This window comes from Octodon degus, unplaced genomic scaffold, assembly GCF_000260255.1.
Source record: "Octodon degus isolate 3935 unplaced genomic scaffold, OctDeg1.0 scaffold00003, whole genome shotgun sequence".
Taxonomy (NCBI): Eukaryota; Metazoa; Chordata; class Mammalia; order Rodentia; family Octodontidae; genus Octodon; species Octodon degus.
In genome coordinates, this window is record NW_004524579.1 from 1,380,858 (window position 1) to 1,403,777 (window position 22,920).

At 40.2% G+C, this 22,920-nt stretch overlaps 1 protein-coding gene across 1 annotated transcript in view; it reads left to right on the top strand.

The window, feature by feature from the left end:
• The window catches only part of Taf4b (TATA-box binding protein associated factor 4b), a gene marked incomplete at its 5' end in the record, with an annotated part of 144,285 nt that overhangs the window by 38,991 nt on the left and 82,374 nt on the right, over positions 1-22,920 (top strand). Inside the window, 4 exons of the mRNA XM_023713331.1 lie at positions 1,783-1,872; positions 5,396-6,013; positions 20,207-20,324; positions 20,960-21,068. Of these exons, the coding sequence (XP_023569099.1) occupies positions 1,783-1,872; positions 5,396-6,013; positions 20,207-20,324; positions 20,960-21,068 (935 nt within the window). The remainder of the gene's footprint in view (positions 1-1,782; positions 1,873-5,395; positions 6,014-20,206; positions 20,325-20,959; positions 21,069-22,920) is intronic.

The following is a 22,920-nucleotide window of genomic DNA, read 5'->3' on the forward strand; positions in this document are numbered from 1 at the left end:
ATATGAATGATGGTGTGACCTCTGAAATGAAATACTTAGATAGAGAGACCTGCTAAAAGACAACATGTGTTCTGTAAAAGTTTTAAAGTTTTTAAGCCTGGAAGATATGTGTGAATTTTGCAGAAAGATAGCAATAGTTAGGAATTAATTAAATGTCCTGTTTATCTTAGAACAGCAGACAGGAGCACTCAAATATTTTAGTTTCTGGATACTTTTATATTCCCAAAAAACAAGGCTTCTTTCAGTCATTTTTATTTTTTGGCGGTCCTGGAATTGAAACTATGAAATTTAAAGGATTTATTTTTAAAAGTACCAATAAACTTGTGTGTTAGCATAAATAACATTTGAATGAAAAATGTAGCTAGCATCTGATGCAATAAAATTGAGTGAAGAAAACAGTGTTGGTTTACATTTTATAAATCTTTTTAAGGCCCAATTTAATAGAAGGCACCTGGATTCTCTTACTTGCTTCTGCATTTACTCTACTTTGTGATTTTTTTTTTAAAGAGTATTTGGGAAATATCTGGTCCCACGTGAAGAGGGGCTTGAAATAGCGAGCAGTGTCGTAGCTTTCTCCAGTATGTTGGCTGCTCTTTAGAGTACACTGACTTATCTTACGTGGTGAATGGAATTTTATCAGGGTATGATTTTGTCATAGTTTGTGTTGGTCTTTTGGGAATTATTAGTTGAACTATGCAGATTTCTAATTTTTTTCTGACTTTATGATGACAAAAATAACATGCTCATTAATTTCACTGACAGTTTTAGCAGAAAATTCTTTTAAAGTAACCCATTGTTGACCCCTCTGGTCTCTCAGGAGTATTCCTATTCTCTAGTCCTTTTCCCCAATAAATTGTCCCTACACTTGAAGGATTTTTTTTCTTTCTTTCTTTCTTTTTTTTGGCTGGCTCAGCCTGCTTGAAGAGAGGGTCTGGTAAGGCAGGTAGAGGTGGGGTTCGAACCACAGTATGCGGCGCCTGACTGCATTTGTATGAGTAGGCGCTTTTAAACAACTGAGCTAACAGGCAGGCCCCAATTTTCCTACTCTTAATAAAATGAAAATTCTTTTAACTCCTAGGAAACCATCAAGTCCATAGAAGTGATTATAAATTTTCTACAATTTTAATTTTGTTGTTTTATTTTTATTATTATATTTTATGTATTTGGTGCAGGGTCTCACTACGTAGATTGAACTCATACTGATCCTCTTGTTTACAGCCTCCCAAAGAGCTGGGATTACAGGCATGTGCTACTGCACCAATCTCAATGGGCATTTTCGTGCGCCCCGGGGGCGGGGTCCACACTGCAGCTGGGGATCGAACTCTCGGCCCGAGTCTGCCTGAGGCCCCAAAACAAATTAACTTCCTATGTCTTACCACTACCCTTCTTTACTGTTCTTAGCTGACTGCAATAATGGAGAAGTCAGCCCATCAGCTCCTGCTGTGATCCCTGTAGGCACTGCAGTATTCAGGCTTTATTTCTTTGGTGGCCGGGAAAAAAAGCCTCCTTGTAATGGTGGTCTTTGCCACCTGTGTAAAGCCTGTCTACAGTCATGAGTTACATACGTGGCTTCTTCTATTTTTTTAATTTTAATCTTTTTTTTTTTTTTAATCATTTTTAAAGAGATGGAGTCTGCTGTGCTGTCCTGGCAGTGGCTCTGGTGGCCCTCTTGGTTCACCCTCCCGAGAGGCCAGGACCATGGTGTGTATTCACAGGCCTGCTTTTTTGCCTTTTACAATCAATATTTATATATCTAAAATTTGTTTCCCTCCCATTCCCTAGGATGCAAAAATTGAAGCAGAAGAATTTACAAAGAAACTGTATGTTGAATTGAAGTCATCGCCTCAGCCTCACCTCGTTCCTTTCCTTAAGGTAGTGCTATGTTTATCTTTGAAGGTAGTTTTTGTGTCAGATTTCTTTTTTAATGTCATGTCTCTTAAAATAATTTTAAACTTGGATATTTCAGTGTGATACAGGTTCTGCATGGAGGTACTCACTGTGTGGCGCAACCCTTACAAACCTCTGTACACTGAAGCTGATATTGTCATTGTATCGCTTTCTTTTGAATATTTTTGAAAAACAAGGATAACTTGATGGTATTATTTAATACTTGAATGTATACTGAAGGGATTGTTTATGTGAAAATAGGGGCTCCTGTTTTAATAACTCATTCTCCTAGAATTTCCTGGAAGGGTGTAGTTTTTTTCTTTCTTTTTTTTTGTATTTTAGTAAGGGTCTACAGGGTCTGTAGGGTCTCACTATGTAGATCGAACTCGTAGTGATCCACCTGAGTTCATCCTCCCAGGAGCTGGGATTACAGACATGTCCACCATGCCCAGTCTCAGTTACTGTCTCAGCGTGCCCCGGGGGTGGAGCCCGCATGGTACGCCAGGTTTGAACCCTGGCCCCTGCGTCTGCCTAAGCAGCTGCTTTAATTCACTGAGCTATTTGGCCAGCCCCTGGAAGCATGTAATTTTTCAGAATTAATTTATATAACAAGAGCTTGTTTTGGCAACCTACAAAATCCATTTCTATTCTTAGAAGTTACAAGGGAATTAAAGTGAAATTTATTTATTTATTTATTTATTTATTTATTTATTTATGGAACCGGGGATTGAACTCAGGCCCTTGCACTTGCCAGGGAAGCGCTTATTCTGTTGAGCCGTCTCCCCAGACCCTAAGCCATCTCCCGAGTTAATGGGCTGACTTCTTCTCCATTATTGCAGTCAGCTAAGAACAGTAAAGAGGTTCTTGAGCACTTGGTGCATTCCATAAAATACAAAGGACAACTTCTAATTTATGGGTTGTAATCATCGGTGCACTGTGGGGGAAAAGGAATGAAATGCATGACTCTCTGCGGTGGGGCAGTGCTGTGTTAGCTTTTTATTACTATAATAAATACCCAGGATAGTGCACTTTCAAAGACAGAAGGTTTATCTGACTCCTAGCTGCAGAGGCTCTTTTTTGCTTTTATTTATTTATTTATTTATTTTTTTGCTTTTATTTTTTTTGATAACAATAAAATTCTTCATAGGAAAATTTGCATGGGTTTAGGTATACAATTTCTGTACAAGTATAGGCAGACATCATCAGATTTGTACTATCACATACATATGTTATATTTATGTAGTATTTCAAAGCTTGTAGACCAAAAATGTTATTTTCTTTTTAATAATACACTGCATACATTCTTCCCAGTGGTTAATTGCTGTACAAGATGCAGACTTGTGATCCTACTTACAAACACCATTAGAACAAATCATTCTATTCATTAAGAGAATGCAACTATATATCTATCCCAACCACTTTGAATACACAGATACAAAATGGACATTCATAGTTATATCCCAATTTTTTTAAGTTCTGTTGTTGAATATTATAGGTGTGTAAACTCAGCAAAATATTCCAAAAGAGTCCAGTAGCCCATAATAGCATTGGGTCCTCTGTTTAACTGGCAGTATCAGAAATTATTGACCTGAGTCCCCCACAGCTCAACCTAACAACATGGCTTTACTTCCTATATTTCGTCTTCATACTTTTCTACTGGATGGTTAAGACCAAGGTAAAGCAGGACCTGTGCAACAAGAGTTGTAGCTTTTTGGTCTGAGAAGGTCAGTGAAATGCCCTCAGGATTTATTCTGAGATCCTGTACCTCAGATTGTAGAACCTTTGTCAGTGTCAGCCATGTGGATGAGTCACAGCCAATGCTTGGCCAATGTGCTCTCTGTGAAAGCCTGAGAGAGTGTTGTTCATGACCAGCTGGCCCATTGCTTTGGTCTTGTGGCAAGGCAGTTCGCTGGTGGAGGTGTTACGGAGAGTAAAACCTGTCACCTCGTGGCCAGGAAGGGAGCCAGGAGGAAGAAAGCCCCAGGGTCCCACACCCCCCTTGGAGGCAGGCAGCCCCCAAATGAGGCCGGACTGTGGGCCCCATCCCTTGAAGTCCCTGTTGCTGCCTCCTAGCACCGTGCTGGGACTGGGCCTTTAACACATGGGTCTTGAGGGACACCCAAGATCAAACCCACAGCAGTGATCCCCTAGGTACCTTCATGTGATCTGCTCTGGGTGTGTACAGTTGTTGTGTCCTCGGGGAATTTGTGCTAGGGAGCAGTTCTCATTTTACAGAGGACGAAACCATTTAGGTCGGTTACCTCACAGATCTAGAATTTATCTGACTATTTCATTATAAATTAATACCATGGAGGATTTGCACTCGTGTTTTATTTATTTTTTTTCTTTTATCCTTGAGAACTTTAGAGGGGATAGATATTCATAGAAATTAGGGATTCGGCATTTTAACTTAATTCTGGCCAGGTAGGCAAGAGATAACTCATAGACACATCTTTAAGAGATGCTCTAACGTATCTCTCCAATTACATTTTCCTGATAATCCCTCTTAGATTTCCAGTTTAAGCTTGTTGTTTTCCTCATATATTTCCAAGGCAGTTCAGTGTCTGATTCTGACACGTTGGAATTTTAGAAAGATTATGAGGGATTTTACATATATAAAGTGTGAAAATCTCTCCAGATATTCTGAATGTTTTTCTTTTTCTTTTTTTTTTCCAGAAGTAAATGAAGGGGGGATGGTAGTTGCCCTTTATTTAAGACGGGATTATGGTTTTATTTTTGTTCTTTAAAGTTTTGTTTCTTGAGTACTTTTATTAGATGGTCCAGATGAATCTAGGTGTTACCAGAAGGACGTCTTCCCAGTCAGTGGCAATAATCTTTCACACCTATCTAGTTTGGGATCTTTTTCTCAACCCACAACGTGCCACATGCCTTTTATTTTGAACTCTTTCCTTTTTCAGCAGGTTGGCAAGACAGACACTGACTGCAAATTTGGTTGGCGGTCTTGCTGCCTAAGTTATGGAAATGGTTTTGGATCTTGAAATTCATTTTGTATTAGTTTTATTTTGGTGTAAAGACTATTTTTGTCTAAAGTTGGAAAGTTACTAAACAGAAGATCTAGATTCTGCTATGTTGTAAATAAGCTTTTGGCTATCAAGGTCACTAATGATCTATTATGGGCAGTACGTGGGTACAGAGAGGTATGATACAGTGTTCTATTCTACCATACTGATAATTAAAGTATCCAAAGTAAGTTTAATATTGAGTCCTGATAGCTTTATATTGAAAAGTAAAGTATATCCTGACTTTAGGTTGATTGTGGCTTGGATACTGATAATACAAAATAAGGAGAACAGGTTTTCTCCCCTGAAATACTTGATAGAATTCAGGTTCACTTTATGTTGTGAAAACAAGAACTCCATCATTGTGTGCTGGGGCTGTAGCTCGTGGGTAGTGTTCGGCTAGGATGTGTGCTACCCCAGTATATGTTTCAATTCCATTATGAAAGTTGATGTTACTAGTACCAGATCCCTCTCTTCTCTGTTTCTAGAAGAGTGTGATTGCCTTGCGACAGCTTCTGCCCAACTCCCAGAGCTTCATTCAGCAGTGTGTCCAGGAGACTCCCGGCAGGCTCGCCCTTGCCACCTGTACCCCAGCAGTCACAGCTTCTCCTGTGGTGACAGCTGCAGCGTCCTCAGCCCAGACTGTGAAGCCCACCATTGCTTCTGCGGCAGCTGTGCCCACCCCCGTGTCTGTGCAAGCTCTGAATCCACTTGTCGGTCCAGCAGGAGCAAAGGCTGGCATTGTGACCCTGCATCCTGTGGGCCCAGCTGCAGTGCCAGGCGGAACATCCACTGGGACGGTTTTGCTCCAGACCTCGAAACCGCTTGTGACATCGGTGCCGAACTCAGTGACGACGGTCACCCTTCAGCCTGAAAAACCAATTGTCTCTGCAGCAGCGGTAACACTGGCCCTGCCATCAGTCACTTTTGGAGATAAGTCGGCCACAGCTCTTTGTCTTCCACCTGTGAAACCCATTGCAGCTTCTGCCGGGGCCACGCTGGACAAGCCTGTCGTTGGCACACCTGTCCAAATCCAACTCACGCAGCCGGGCACGCTTCTTCCACAGCCGGCTGGGATTCCAGCAGCGGTCAAGGTCAAGCAACTGGTGAGCAAGATTTTATTTCTTCTTCAGTACTTACTTGGACGTTTTCAGGCATTCAGAAAACTGGCGAGACTAGAAGAAGACTGCATACCCCTTGTCAAACGTGCCTGTTGTGAACTGCTATCTTGTGTGCATCGTTCCCCGAGGTGTGGTCACGTGCGCAGGTGTGCACGGCCTTTCTTTTCCCTTGTAGTGGGAATTAAACCTAGGGCCTTTCCACTGAGCTACATCCTCAGCTTCTTACGTTTTAGTTTGAGACGGGGTCTTGCTAAATTGCCTAGACAGGGCCCAAACTCCTCCTGCCTGAGCCTCTCAGAGTGCTGGGATTATAGACACGCATAATCGCAATTTTTTGTTGAATTGTTGCAGAACTTAGGGCAGTGTACCCCTCAAAATGCTATGCATTTCTTAGAGAAGACTTTTTCTTCTTTGTGGCTTGGTAAATCCTCTACCATTTAGCTGCACCCCCAGCACACATAAGAATTAATTTACCTTTTACATAACAGAAACATAGTCACACATCAGGCATTAGTATTGGTATACCATTTCCCAGTTATGCCAATAGTGTTCTTTTAATGTTTTTTTTTTGTGTGTGTGTGTAAAAATACAATAACGTTATTTCTTTTTTTTTTTTTTTTTCCGCGGGACTGGGGATTGAACTCAGGCCCTTGCACTTGCCGGGCAAGTGCTTATTCTACTGAGCTATGTCCTTGGCAATAACGTTATTTCAAATGAAGAATTGCTTGTTACATATACTTAATTATTCTCTTTGGGTCTCTAATCTCAAACAGTTGTACCAGCTTTTTTTGGTTCTTTATTATATGTCAGTGTTTTAAAGGCTCAGGCTAGTAACTCTGTAGAATGGTCCTGTAGTTTATTTTGTCTGATCTTTCCATCAAGATTAAATTCAGTTTTAGGGATCTGGGGAGATGGCTCAGTGGATTAAGTGCTTCCCTGGCAAGTGCAAGGGTCTGAGTTCAATCCCCGGTTCTGCCAAAAAAAAAAAAAAAGAAAAGAAAAAAAAAGATTAAATTCAGTTTTAATATTTTGGGGAAGACTATTGTACCTGATGGAGCCTCAAGATTTCTGTTTTACAGAAAGTGCTGAGGGGAGAGGGAAACATCTTATTGCATGGGGGACATTCAATAAGAAGCTGTATTTTTTCCTCAAATTGATAGTGTGGAAGATTCTTGAATGAAAGAAGGGAATTTTAGCTGCATATTGATTATTTGATGTTTTTAGAATGTTCTTTATTCTGGTAAGACAAGTTTTAATCAGAAGACTATAAACGTGTTGCTGACCCAGGGGAGACAGTGCATAGTGAGTTCATTAAACATGACCGCGTTTCTTTGTAAAGTTCCTCCTTTCTTTATACCGTATCAGTGCTGGTGGATTTCTTTTGATATTTGACAGTTGTCCTTGTTTTCTTCTGGAAACCTTTGTGTTAGAGGCTCTTTTTTAAAAAAATCTGTTTTTTAAGACAAGATGTCACTGTGTCGTTCAGGCTGGCCTTGAACTGTAGCCTCTCTGGTACTGGGAGTACAGGCGTGCAAAACCATGCCTGGCCTCAGATCCTGTTTTAGTTCATTCTGCCTCCTGTGTGTCTTTCCCAGCCTCGTTTGCGTGACCGGGAGTAGAGGCTAGCATCTGCACGAGATGTCTTCTCGGGGAGAAGGGCGGCTGCGGACGCGCAGCAGCAGAGCATCTGGCCAGAGTGGGAGGGAGGCTCAGTGTTAGGCGGCTGAGAAGGAACAGTCAGTCCCAGACGATGGCAAGTAGAGCTTTTCTTATGCTTTCCGTGTCTGGGTCTAACTTTCAAGTGGTGGAGAAATAGGTATCTGCTGTGGTACATTTCTTTGGGTGTCTGAAATTAATCTCATTTATGAAACATTTTTAGCAGCAGTCATTCTTAAACAATATTCCAGACAGCCTGGCTTGGGAACTCCTGGAGCAAATCATTTGCCCTGAAAAGAAGCCATTTTTTGGTAGAACTGAAAAGATGAAATTCTTTTACTGGGTGATAGCACATTCTTTTCTTTTGGTACCATGAATTGAACTAAGGATGTCACTCCTGCCAGGCAGAAGCCGTTTTGCTGAGCTATCTCGCGGGCCCCAAAGCTGATTCTTGGGTCAGTGCTAAATCTTTATTGCCCGTCTCTAGTATAAAGGTCCCTCAGGTGAATTTGTATTTTTTTTTCCATAATTTTATTGAGAAACAAATAGCAATGAGACAGTTTCAAACCAAATTGGTAGGACAGTTTCAATAATTAACACATTGCATACATTCTTCCTAGTGGTTAATTGCTATATAAGATGCGGATTTGATATCCCATTTACAAACACCATTAGAACAAATCCCTCTATTAGTTAAGAGAATGTAACTATATCCTAACCACAGATACAAAATGGACATTCATCTGTATCCCCCTTTTTTGTTAAGTTCCATCATTTAAATAGTATAGGTGTGTAAACTCAGTAAAATATTCTAAAAGAGTCTAGTAGTCCATAATAGTATTGGGTCTTCCGCTTCACTGGCAGTGTCAGAAATTGTTGACCCAAATCCCCTACAGCTCAACATAACAGCATGGCTGTACTTCTTATACTTCGTTTTTATACTTTTCTGCTGGATGGTTAAGACCAAGATAAAGCAGGACCTATGCAACAAGAGTTGTAGCTTTTGGGTCTGATAAGGTCAGTGAAATCGCCTCAGGATTTTTCCTGAGATCCTGTACCTCAGTGTCAGCCATGTGGACGAGTCACAGCCATTGTTTGGCCAATGTGCTCTCTGTGAAAGCTTGAGAGGATGTTTTCTCTTCATGTGACTCTTCTTAGGCACACTCTACATCATCGATCACTTTCCTCTTTGGCCCCATAATCTTCTTGATCAGAAAATTTGGGACGCTACTGAGTTACATGACGTTACAGTACAAGTTCTCATATGTCCTGAGTCTTAATTGACCTTGGAAGGCTAGGGCCAAAATGTTGGCTTTCCTTGCGGCCCTCCTTTTTCTCTAATTTTGGTAAGCAAACTTAGGTTGTTAACCATCCAGAAGACAAGCTTATTGTTAAAACCATACAACCTAGGCTGTTAAGCTTAACCTCACTATCTGTCTGAATATCAAACATCTTAAGGGGCTGGACAGATGGCTCAGTGGAATAAGCGCTTCCCTGGCAAGTGCAAGGGCCTGAGTTCAATCCCCGGTTCCGCCAAAAAAAAAAAAAAAAAAAAAAAATCTTAGGTATAATATAGAACAGGTATTTTTCATCAAGTATTGATATGTTGAACTTTAAGTCCCTAGAGAATATGATGGAAAAAACCATTTAAAAATTAGAATATATTTTTTAAAATAGGCATAAAGAATTATATACTTATGTTTACACATAAGTCCAAAAATCTGACCATGTACAACCTTGAAGCAGGACAGTCCCACAGTATTCCTTTTCCTATCTCTTGCCTTCATTCACCACCCACTTCTTTTTGATCAATCATCTACCTGAGAGACAGCACAGCAGGAACTGGCATGTCATGACAAGCAGACCATATTCAGAAGACCAGAATGACAGGTACTCCGAGCATAAAACTACTATTACAGATTACCGTCTTCACTGCAGTTGCTTAGTTTCTGTGGGGTGTGGTGGGGTACTATGGAATGATGGGGTTAAGGAGGGTGTCACCCACGCTGCGCCTGGGCTGGGACCAGTAGGTCCTGCAGGCGCAGGGTAGCTGGAAGCTCTTCCACCCGTATTTGTATTTTGTTGGCTACCTCAAGTTCTAAAAGCACCCTCTGTATGCTATAGATTTTTAAATAATTTATGGTGAGGAAAAGGCAGGCCAAAAACTAAAAGCCCACAAACTTTTTGACACTTTTTATTTTTTAATATGAAGCATTTATTTGCATCCAAAATATTTTTTGTAAAGATAATAGAAAATAGTAGTTAAGATATTAAAAATGATACACAATTTAAAAAATTGAAAGGGAAAGAATTTGTTCATTGGGAAGAAAGAACTGGGGTGAGCAAAAAGACACATGAAAGAAGGGAAGAAGAAATATTTAGGCATATATGCAGAATGGTTTTGTTTGGGCTGGAGAAATAGCTCGGTGTTCTAAGCGCCTGGCCTGGCAAGCGCAAGGACCCAGGTTTGATCCCCAGTACCACATCCAGGCACAGGAAATGGCGCGTGGTGGAGCATGCCTGTAATCCCATTGCTGCGGAGGCTGAGATAGGAGGATTCCCAGGAGTCCAAGCTGCATAGTGAGACCCTGTACCAACTAAAGAAATAAAAGATTAAGAAAAATAATAATAAAGTTGGAGCTTCTTTTGACCATGTCTTTGTTTGGAATATTATGTGTATACTGTGTGCGGTTCCTCATTTCGTGACCAATCATTAAATGACCTAGTACAGGATTGTAACTTGGTCACTAAAAGAGAAGTGTCTATAATGGAACTCAGCCTAGAACCCTGTAACTTCTCTATTAAATTGTAATTCTTCTGATTTCAACTTTGGCCGACAAATTTGATGTTAGTGTGCATGCGTGCTTATTTAGAATGGCAAAAGGCACAGTAATGCGTTGATAATGTATTTTATAATAGGGCTACCTAGGGCACAAAAACGTAAATCCCCGTTTAGTAGTACTATAGAGGACTGAACAGGGGTATTGTTTTCAGGTCAACTAATGTTGAAAATCAGTGTTTTAACTTGTTAAAATTTATTTATTTATTATTATTATTATTATTATTATTATTATTATTATTATTTTGGCAGAACCCGGGATTGAACTCAGGCCCTTGTGCTTGCCAGGCAAACGCTTATTCTAGTGAGCCATCTCCTTGGTCCCAATTTATTTATTTATTTAATTTTTGGTGTTTTGGAAACAGGGCTGCGCTATATAGTCCAGGCTGGCCTTGCATTCACTGCGTAGCCCACAATGGCCTCAGATTCATTCTGTCTCAGCCTCCTGGGTGCTGGAATTACAGGTGTGTGCCACCACCTGGCAAGTTGAAAATATTTTTTAACAAATAATTTTATTTTTTATTTTTATTTATTTATTTTTTTTGTGGTACCAGGGATCGAACTCAGGACCTTGTGCTTGCCAGCAGGCACTTATTCCACTGAGCTATCTCCCTGGCCCCAAATAATTTTAATTTTAATTTGAAATTTGAAAGTAAGGAGTATCATTGAATCCACTATAAACTGTACTTCCATTTAATCCAGTATAAGTGAGGAGGAATATGTTCAGGCTACTATGAAAGAGGAAAGCATTCTGTGTAGCTTATACGAAACATGGCTAACAATTTTAAATATGAAAATCATCATGCTGTGTCAAATCTTTAGTGTGACCCAGTGTGGTATGGAGAACATGCATATTGATATTTTGTTTAAGGTCAGGTTTAGAGTTTTTATCAACTATGCCCTTTAATGATTGTGGACTTAGAAATTCTTTCTTAATATTTATTTCTTGATTGCAATAATGGTTGTGGAGAATTATATAGGTTTCATGCTTCTTGGCTAATTAAGTAATTAATTAATTTCACTTACGTATTTGGTACAGTGTCTCACTACCCAGCTCAGACTCGTAGTGATCCTCCTGTTCTTTTAGCCTCCCCTGTGCTGGGATTACAGGCATGTGCCACCAACTCCGAGGTCACCAGCTCTGTGCACCCAGGGGCAGGACCAGTGTGGCATGCGGGACCCAGGATCGAATCCTGGTCCCTGCGCCTGCTAAAGTAGGTGCTTAGTCCACTGAGCTGTCTTGCTGGCCCTTGAATAAGATATTTAAATGTTGCACTTTCAAATTATAAGAATCCTACAAGTGTAAGGTTTAGACTTTATTGCTATGACAAAATTACTCATTTTTTCATATGTCTACTAACACTTTTTACAAAGATGTATGTATCAGTACATGCTATTTTTCTATTTCATTGACTGTTACATATTAGTATACTTGGGGCTCTTAGGAAGCTTTCAAGAAAATTTGGAATTCTTTGGTTCACTTTAGGTGCTTTTCATTTTTTTACTCAGAAGCTTAAAATGTTGAGCAAAGGACCTGATGAGTAGTTCTGGGGACTTTAAAATAAGGATTGAATTCTTATGAATGAATTCAGCTTTTATGAACGGTTGATCTTTCCCCAGGCCTGCCGTGCTGGCCCTGCCCCTGGGGTGCACTGAGATGGCAATTGAAACTGGGCATGGTGGCTCTTGGGAGGCTGTAAACAGGTGGATCACTACTGAGTCCAATCTAGTAGTGAGACCCCGAACACCCAGTAGACCCTTTTCTAAAGTATAAATAAATAAATAAATGAATATGAAATGGTTGATCTTACTGGGCACAGTAGTTACTATATGGCATTGTACCCTCATCTTAAATATGAGCTTAATATTTTGCCTTTATTTTTATTTAAAAATTAATGAAAGAAATTAAATGAATTGGGCTATGGATTACTAGATAATAAATAGGCACTTTCAGGAGAACTAGTACTTGAAAATTTTCCTTTGAATGTTTGTGAATGAACTTGTTTGAGCAAAAGCTAAATTATATTAAGTTTTAATTAATAAAGTTAACTTAGAAAAGTTAAATTTTAATCTCCTTGTATTCATTTTTAAAATTTAAATTTTGATAAATTTTGGTGACTAATTTCAGCATATAAAATTGAAATTAAAATCCCTCAAATCCACAACACATGCAAATAAAATTCATGAATGAGAAAATTAATTCAAAAGCCCTGGCATTTATTTTTGCCAGGAAAGGCAGAGACAGTTTTGGAAAGTAAGCTGAGTGTTGCTCCTCTTGGTAATCTGTGAGCAGTTAAAATAATTAATTTTTTAAAATGTTTTTTAAATCTTTTAGTTATTTCTTTATTTGGTACAAGGTCTTGCTATGCAGCTTGCACTTGTAGTGATCCTCCTGTCTCAGCCTGCCCAGTGCTGGATTATAGGCGTGGGCCACCACACCTGGTTTTGGTGGCCTGCACAGCATGGGATACTGGGGATTGAGCCCTGGTCCTTGTGCTTGCCAGGCAGGCACTTACACTGCTGAGCTGTATCCCCAGCCCTAGAAAAATTTACACTTAGAGATAAGGAAAGTTTTGTATCATTATTTTCCTGTTTTAAGTGTATATTTCTCTAACTAATTCTATTACTTGCATTTCTTTTTTAATGGTATCAAAGATATGTAATAAATAAATGACCAAGCATTTTCAGCAATCATTCGTCAAATATCAGTTTTGTGGATATAAGAAAAAAAACTAGATAATACATATTTAAAAACTATTAATGTTTCAACTTCAATTTCATTATATTAAATAGAAACTGAACTCCTAAAATAAGTTGATACTGAATACTCTAAAAATTGTTATTGCATTGTAGTTTTACTTGCACCTAAATAATAATAATATTGTTTTTATTTATTTATTTATTTATTTATTTATTTATTTATTTAAAGTTTGCTGAGACAGAGTCTCACTGTGTAGCCCAGGCTGGCCTTAAATTTGGCAGTCCTCCTGCCTCAGCCTCCAGAGTGGTGGAATTATAGGAGTTTACCACCACAGTCAGCTTATGCCTAATTATTTTGAAGAAAAAATTCTTTTAAGAGTATTCATCAATAAAAGTAAACTTAAAAAAGAATTTTTAGCATTTTATATGAAATAATCAGGCTTGAGTCTGCTATTTGCCTCTGGAAATGTATTTTCAAGATATAAATTTTAATCTTTTAATGTGCTGGTAACCAGTATTTCTATAGAAAAGAGGAAACAAAAGTGGACTGGGGGGAAAAAAGAATGGTTAAAATTATTTTGTTGTCTCAAGTAGTTGACCTGTCTTCAATAATTGACCTGTACTTTATGAGCTGATCTAGGATCCAGAGTAGTTTGTCTTTTTTGCCATTTTGCATTAAGAGAGCAAAGGTGGAATTTAGTTGTTGATTTTACTGTCAGTTAAAAAGGAGTAATAAAAGGTCTTGTGAAGAAAGGTTGAATCCAGATAAGATCTACCCTTTATTTACCATATCTAAGTGGGAGTTGCACAGAAAGTCTTCATTTTTCATGGACTATAATTTAATCATCATTTTTATAATGGTGGTCTTTTCTTTTTAAAGTAGTGACAGATTTATTTGAAAAAGTAAGACACGAAGAGCAAGGGAGAAACTGGCTCTGCAGAGGGATCGTGGGCCACATAAAAGAAGAACAGAACTGGGCGGGCGGTGGCGGGCCCGGCCATCCTGTGGAAGACCTGCTCCAGGTCGCAGGAGAAGTCGGTGTGCAGGGAGCTGCTCAGTGCCTGTGCCCAGGACCCTGCAGTGAGCAGGTCCCACTCACTTCCCCACTCATCTTTGCCATGCCCTGCTGTCCTGTGTCATCTCCCTCTGAGAGACAGATCCCCATAAGTCTTTAGTAGGCGCTGGGGGAGAGCGGATCTCTGTCTTCTGGGGCTTTCAGCTGGAGAGGGCCGCAGAGCCCACCTCTGGGGATTATGGCTCTCCGCAGAGCCCACCTCTGGGGATTATGGCTCTCCGCAGATCCCACCTACTGGGGATTACGGCTCTCCATCTACCTGGAGGTGCTGCTGCTCACTGGCTGGGTCAAACAAACAAAAACATGTCAGAGAACAATGACTGAACATTGAGCTTCACTTTTAGCTCAGATATGAAGAACGTGTGAGATTTTCACACTTGCGTAGCTGCGCTGAAGCCTTGCTTTCACGAGAAATCTCAGTGTCTTTCAGAGGTTCACGGCAGTAGCTTTCCCTCTTTGGGTGACCTTGTTCTTTAGACAGTTCAGGCGACGCATGCTTTATTCCAGAAAGATGAATCCGACTCTCCTACTCCGCTACCTTTATTGTAGTGGGTGTGGCAAGTGTCACTGAGAAGGGGCCGTTCCATTTTGGCTTTGATTGGTCAGTGGCTGTCTCCTCTCCAGATTTTTAGCAGCACGTGCTCTCCAGGATGGATAGTAGGTGGTCCTCCTGGGCCAGGAGCTGGCAGAACTCTGTCCTCATACACTTACATAGTCTGTTGTTCTTGACCCAGAGAAATACGATATTTTATGACCTTGTGGTGCTGGGGTCTGCTGTCATTCAGAGGATAGGAATGGCCTCGCCTGTGACGTCTCGAATGGGCTCAAACTTAGCTTGTAAAGAACCCTCTAGAGTGCTGTCGACAGCAGTCTGAGTCAGGACTTGGGCATCTCTTGGCAGTTTTGCCGGAGTTTGCTTTAGGGTCTTGTTGACTCCCTACCTTTCCAGAAGATTGAGACCCACTGTCCATTAGAATTTTTATATATTATCCCTGTGCCCCTTGAGGAGAGACCAGAATGGTTCCTCAGAAACTGAGACTGAGGTTAGGGCCTTGAGGTGCTGTCAGCCTCTCTCTCTTCTCTGTTAGCCGTGTGATTTCCCAAGAAGAATTCAGACGTGTCTCTTCGGTGCGCTTTACAGTGTGACCTGTGTGGGAGGATGGACCACCTCAAGAAGTTGTGGGAGTCCCTGCCTGTGTTTTATAAGATGATTGTCCAAGCTACTTTCATCAGTGACCCGTACCTCCGAGGTTTGGGTGGACAGGTCACAGATGTCCTTCTGCTTGCATAGGTCGGGGAGATCACTTATTCACAAGAGTGGCTGACTCCTGGGCCTGTAGGCATCAAAGAAGCAGAGTTTATAGTGGTGCAGGTTTTTATTATAATCTCAGGGGTGTCTAAGAATATGGCCAATACTTGGTGAGCGATTCCACTGTTAGCCAGAGTAACATTTTGTGTCTGGAATAATAACTCTGACTAGGTAGGGAATCAGGACTTCTAGTCTGTCTTGAAGGTAACTTTGCAGCTTCTTCTGTCAGTACAGCTGCAAAGAGACTTTTTTTTTTTTTTTTTGAGATTAAACCAGAGATTAAACTCAGAACCTTGCACTTGCCAGGCAAGCACTTACTCCACTGAACTATCTCCCCAGCCCTGAAACTCTGATTAAGGGTGCCCTCAACCCTTACTGTGGCTATAGATCCAGAGGAGGCTTTTCTAGGAAAGTGGAAGCAAGATAAGGCAATCGAGTTGGCTCAACCATGATGGCTAAGATTACCCAGGGTTCCTTGGAGGAATGGCCATGGCCATGAATGTATTGCAGATTGTTCTCCAGGGCCTCTTCAGTTGTCAGCGCAGGAAATGAGGGCTTTGCCTGGGATAGTCCCGGGCTCTGTCTGGGAGCGGGGACAGTCAAGCCTGCATTTGTAGGAGCCTGCTGCATTAGCTGTCGCACGTACAGAGCAGGGCTCCAGCAGAGCCCTGGTGCAGCTTCGTGCATGGTGTCCAGTCCTCTCCCACTTGGAGCGGAGCTTGGAGGTTCTTCTTACCTCAAAGAACTGAATGAAGTGAGCAAAAAGCAGTGACAAAGTTTATTTGAAAAAGTGAAAGTGAACAATGAGGGAAAATCTGGCTGTGCAGAGTGAGTCTGGGCCAAGTTACAGAGGAAAAAGTAAAAATAGGCCCTAGGAGAGTGGGGCAGGCTAGCTCGGAGTGCCGTGGCAGCCCACAGCAGCGGCCTTGGCGCACACTTTGATTAATGCCTGCTTATTGAACTTTACTTGAATCTATTTTAAGTTTTGTGAGCATACATTAGAACTTATAGAAAATAGAGCTAGAGACATTTATAGTGTATTTGCCCTTTTATTTTTATATTAGTCAAGAAAATTTTTTATTGTGAAAATTTTGAATGCAGCAAAATTGAAATTTGTAGTAAAACACCCATATACCAGCTACCTAGATTCTACTATTTACACCATTGAACTTGGATTTATTGTTTATTTATTCTGCCTTTGATCCATCTTGGCTTTTTTTTTTTTTTTTTTGGATAATTTCAAAAACATCCTAAATAATTAAACATAGATATCACTACCTACACTTAAGTATTGGCTTATTTGTTCTCTTGTGGTAAAAGTTACATGCAATGACACAGAGATTTTATGTGTACCATTAGAAAAGTTTTCAAAGTTCATGAAAGCAATTCATGAAAATATTGAATGTTCCCATTCTCGCAGCAGTCTCTCTCGCCCCTTCCAAGTCAGGTTACAGCCGCATTTTACCAGGAACAGTGACTGCCTGATGATTTTACCCACAGATTAGTTCTAGTTTTTCTAGAACTCAAAGGAAGTGGACTGATACAGTAAGGGTGCTTCGATCTGTCTGTTTAATCCATACTTGTGTTTCTTTGCTTCTTTTCCTGAGAGAATTTAAGAGTCACTCTGTCAGCTAGCCAGATCATAATTAATGTAATTAATTAGTAGATTTTATCTACAGTTTGTATTAACATCCCAAATGAAACACCAGACCCTGGTATACAGAGAGAGAAAGCTAATGTGTGTATTCCTTATCTTTCTTTAATTCTAAAGTTTGTTTTAGAGGGAAAGTAAATAAAGAGTTTAATTTGAGATGGGGTACTGGGCATGAAACCCGTGGGTGCTCAGCCACTTGAGCTATTTTATTTTCTCAGTCCTTTTTATTTTATTTTGAGAATGGATCTCAGTAATTTGCCTGGTGGGGGATTTGAACTTGTTATCTTCTTGCCTCCACCTCCCAGAGTTCAGGGATTATGGGCACGCACACCACTGCACTTGGCTAAGGTGTTAATTTTTTTTTTTTTTTTTTTTTTTTTCCTGTATCTAGGACTGGATCTACAGGATCTGCAGGGTCTGCAGGGTCTCACTATGTAGGTCGGACTTGTAGTGATTCTGCTGTTTTCAGCCTCCCCAGCGCTGGGATTACAGGCGTGCACCACCATGCCCTGTCTCAATCGTGTCTCAGCTTGCCCTGCGGGTGGGGCTGGCACACAGGCAGAGGATCGACCCCTGGCCGCTGCACTCTGCCTAAGCAGGCGCTTTAGTCTGCTGAGCTATCAGGCTGGCCCTATAAGCCTGTTTTTTTTTTTTTTTGTTTGTTTTGTTTTGTTTTGTTCTTGTTATTTTTGGCTGGCTCAGGTTGCCTTAAGGGCAGGTGTGGTGTGGCATGTGGTGCTGGGGATCAAAACCCTGGTCCCCTGAGCCTGACTGAGTTTGCTGAAGCAAACACTTTTGAGCTAACCCACGAGCCCAAAGGTGTTAGTTTTTAGGCAGTGTGACAGCTTTTCTTTTTATTGCCACATAAGAACAGATCTACAGCTTCTATTTCTCTAAAATAACTGTGATCTCCATAAGTTGCCTCCAATAATAGGACTTTTTAGGGTCATTTATTGGAAAGGAGACCACTGAGTCCTCCTACATTGTGCTCTGTGGTGTAGTGTGCAGGAGGTGCTACCCGTAGTTTTAGATTAGTTTCATATGTTACTCAGGTGTTTGAATAATTAATAGGGGAACTGATGGGAATGCAGGGTTACTAAATCTCAGCTCAAGACTTCGTTGTATGTTCATATACCTATCAAAAATGGTATGAAGACTCACTGAAAATGCTTAAACAATACCTAAAAACAGCATCAAGGCAGAAAATAGGAAAAATGGGGAAATGAGTCCAAGTTGTGGATTACATTCTCTTGAGTTTCACTCAATGCAGCAACATGACTTCAGATGTGTATTATTTCATAGAGGTTAAGCCTGATACTTACAAATTTTCCATGATATGAGTGTGATTTCAGCTTCATTGAAATACATTATTTTCCTCAGAGTTCTTTTCTGTTATCAAAGAACAATGGCATCTGAATCATGCCAACAAACATTTCTTCTCTAGAAGAGTGCCTTTCTGTTATCAAAGAATGAGAACAGTTGAATTATTCCAATTTATATTTCCTCTATGAGGTCATTAGTTCCAATAGGATTATTTACTAAGCTATTTTGTGTTGTTGCTTTTTTCTTGAGTTTTAAATTTTATATACAAATAGTTAGAAAGGAGATTAAATTACATTCTCCTAATTTTATTAAGGAATCTTTTTCCTGGCAAGACCAGGATTTTCTTACAGCAGTGATGTAGGAGTTTAATTATAGTTTACTGTCAAGAGCTACTCTAAGCTCACAGTGAAAGTTTCTTCTTTGAATTGAAGAAAACAACATTCTTCTATTCTGTTTTTTTCCTTTTCTTTGGCACTAAAAAAGTGATAACCTTGCTCTTAAACTTTAATTTCTTTTCCTTTTTCCCAACTGTTGTTGCCTTTATACCTGTTTATCTTGAAGAATGCCTTCAGCATTGTAACTTTTCAGATGGCTTAGGAAGTCACCTTTAGAAAACAGCACACAGGAAGCCCATATCCTTTATTTTTTTTTATTTTTTCCAAAGTTTTATTGATAAACAGATAGCAATGAGACAGTTTCAAATCAAATCGCAAGTACAGTTTCAACAAATAATACACTGTATATATTCTTCTTAGTGGTTAATTGCTGTACAAGATGCGGACTTGTGATCCTATTTACAAACACCATTAGAACAAATCATTCTATTCATTAAGAGAATGCAACTATATATCTATCCCAACCACTTTGAATACACAGATACAAAATAAGCCCATATCCTTTAGAGATATATTTTGAAATATTTGTAATTTTGAAAAGATACATCTGAGATTTGCTTTCAGATAATTGAGAGTAGGGCTGGCGAGATAGCTCAGCAGACTAAGCGCCTGCTTAGACAAGCACAGGGACTGGGGTTTGATCCCTGGCACCATTTGCAGGGCTGGTCCTGCCCGTGGGCGTGCTCAGCCAACCACTGAGACCAGGTTTGGTGGCGCACGCCTGTAATCCCAGTGCTGGGGAGGATCACTATGAGTCCAAGATGCCTAGTGAGACCTTGTACAAAAAATTGAGAGTGGTAGAGAAGTAGAGGATAAAACTTGATTGTTGAATTAATCATTGCTTAAGCTGGATAAGGGTATGGGTGCTTTCATTTTATATTTTTCTGCTATGTCTATTAAATTTTCCATAAGTTACAAAATGAAAATAGGATCCATATGAAAATTTTTATAAATTTCACCTCTCTGAAAATAGTATGCCATAGAAATACCTATATATAACTAATAATGCACTAAGAAAATAGTATAAAATGTATGAGATAGTCATGTTTTTCACTTTGAACAAAACAATTTTAATACATACAAATAATAAATTTTAGGCAAGCATTTTCTTATGTGAAGATAAAGGTGCACGGTATGCGCAGGGAGCGCAGTCTTGTTCGAAGCGGGATCTTCGTCCTCTCCTAACGCAGGCTTCTGTGAATGACTGGTGGTTCTCCTTGCTTCAGGTAGTCCAGCAGCCGTCAGGAGGCCTTGGGAAACAAGGGACCGCAGCACCGCATTCCTCGGCAGTGACCATTCCGAAATCTGCACTCACGGTTCCAGGGAACACTGTAGTACCGACTAGTAAGTGTCCTCCAGGGCGACAGCCGCCCCTGCCAGTGAGCGCCATCGCAGGGTGGTGGGGTGGGCGCAGTTGCTGTATTTTTGGATTGAGAGAAGTTTGTGATCTGAAGTTCCCAAGAGAAGACTGAAGGGTAGCTATTCGTTCCATCCTTTGTACAAACACAGGTACTTTTAGGGGCATACTGGGAGCAACTGCTCGTATATTCTCTAATTAGATATAACAAGCTATTAGTAAATATATATATTCTTTTAACTTAAAGATTTGTGATAGCATGATTCCTTTTTAAAGTAGATTTTTTTTTTTCTTCTGAGTTTGGAAGTTAGTCTTATACAGTTTTTAACTGTTGAAAAATGTATCAATCTAAGTGATAGATTGTTTAGCATGTTTTAGTCACCATTTATACCTCTTTTTTATAATGTGTTAACTCTACAGATAGAGACCGTGTAAAAAAGCAGAAATATTTAAAAGATGATTTCTTATCCAGGAAATATATCCATCATCCTATTTAAATATAGTTTTAGGGCAGATTAAAACTTTGATTATTCTGTATATATTAAATACTTGTTCTGAATTTTTTTTTGGTGTGGCATGATTGCTTTTTTATTTTCTATTTTTTCTCATTTTGTTTTTATAGCTTCCATTGTAAAGCAAATTACGCTGCCTGGAAATAAAATTTTGTCACTTCAAGCATCTACTACTACTGTTCAGAAAAATAAAATAAAAGAGAATGGAACATGTTTCAGGTAAAGCAAATAGTTAAAATTTGGTCTGGTTCCAACTAGAAGGAAGTGATATTTAGGGAAAAAAAATCAAAGAATAATATCTAAACAAAATATATTGATGCTTCTAAAAGGTAGAACAGTATTTTATTGAGTGTACCTAAAGAACAGGGAATACTCCCACCTTAAATGTTTTGCTTGATGAATTCTTCCAACTGTATACCTGGCGATGCAACCTGCAGTGAGGCAGTGACCGTCGTCACGCTCCGCTTCATGCCCCTCGCAGGTCAGCTGGCTGCCCCGCGCTTCTGGTGCTCACTGTTCTTGTGCTTTTACGTCTTCCCTTGAACTTCATGTGAGTGGATACTCCCTGCTGCCGTAGCCCTCCTTGAGCTGTGCTTTGACTTTCTCTAGTTTCAGTTGCTGGCAGCCAAGAGAGGTCTGAAAATAAGAAATGGAAAAACCTACAAATAAATAATAAGTTTTAAATGGTGCGCTATTCTGAGTAGCAGGGTGAAATCGCTTCCTGCCCACGCGGAGCGCTGTCTGTCGTCCAGCGAAGCCAACCTAGACGTGCTGCCCGCTGCGTGAACCGCATCAGCTCTCTGCCTTACCAGCCTGCTAGCAGATGCTTCCGTGGCGAGCGCGGCAGCCTGCAGCCCCTCCCGGTGCCAGCCGCTCCCGGCGTGCTCGTTTCCCCACTTTGTCCCATCACATAGGCATTGTATCGCCTCTGTCGTCACAAGAAGGGTGAGCAGCAAGAGATAAGATATTTTGAGAGACCCAGAGCTGGGATTTGTTATTTTTCTTTTTCACTTACACATCTTCTTCTTCTTCTTTTTTTTTTTTTTGATTTTAGGGAAGGGTCTACAAGGTGTTCAGGGTCTCACTATATACATCGCACTTGTAGTGATCTGCCTGTTTACAGCCTCCCAAGAGCTGAGATTACAGCGTGTGCCAGCATGCCCGGTCTCAATTGCTGTTTCAGTGTGCCCTGGGGTCGGGGCCTGGGCCAGGGCCAGAACGGCAGGCCCAGGGCTTTACACATGTTTTGAAGTTTGATAATCTTTTTCTTTCAGGTTGTGTTGAGGCTGTGTTTATCATTCGGTGTGGTTTTTGGAGGAAAAGTTGGAAAATAATGGTGTAGGTAGTTATTGTCCTCTAGTTCAGTGTGTTTTGATAAAAAGCTAAATCCAAGGAATGTTTAATTCCCAAAGAATGTTTTCAGCACCCTAAAAGTTCCCTTTTGGTCTCTCCAGCACGTTACACCTCAGACCCCAAACAACTCCTGTCTGCTTCCTAACTGTATAGGTTACATTTGTCTCTCCTAGAGCTTTGCATAAATGGCTTCATAAATTTTGCATTCGTCAGCCTAGTTTTCCTCAGCATGTGTTTGCTATACTTCTGTTGTTGCATGTATAGAGTACTCTGACTTCTTATTGCTAAGCCTGTCCTTTCATTTACAACAAATTCTTTTCCGGTTTCCTCTGTTGGTGGAATTTGTAGCAGTTGCTTTATTTGTAGCAGTTCCTGCTGCAAACACTGTCCAAGCTTTGAGCAAGCATCTTTTTCATGCTGTAAATACATAAGCGCGAAACTGCTGACTCACATGGGAAGGCTGCTAAACTGGAAGATTTAGCCCCTCATCGTCCGTATGTAGCTGGGGCTCGCAGGGGCTTCTCTTTGCCTTTCCATGGTAATGAATGAGGAATGTATTTTTGTGCCTTACTGTTTGTGTAATTTATTTCTTTTTTTTCCATAATTTTATTGAGAAGCAAGTAGCAATGAGACAGTTTCAAACCAAATTGGTAGGACAGTTTCAATAATTAACACATTGCATACATTCTTCCTAGTGGTTAATTGCTGTACAAGATGC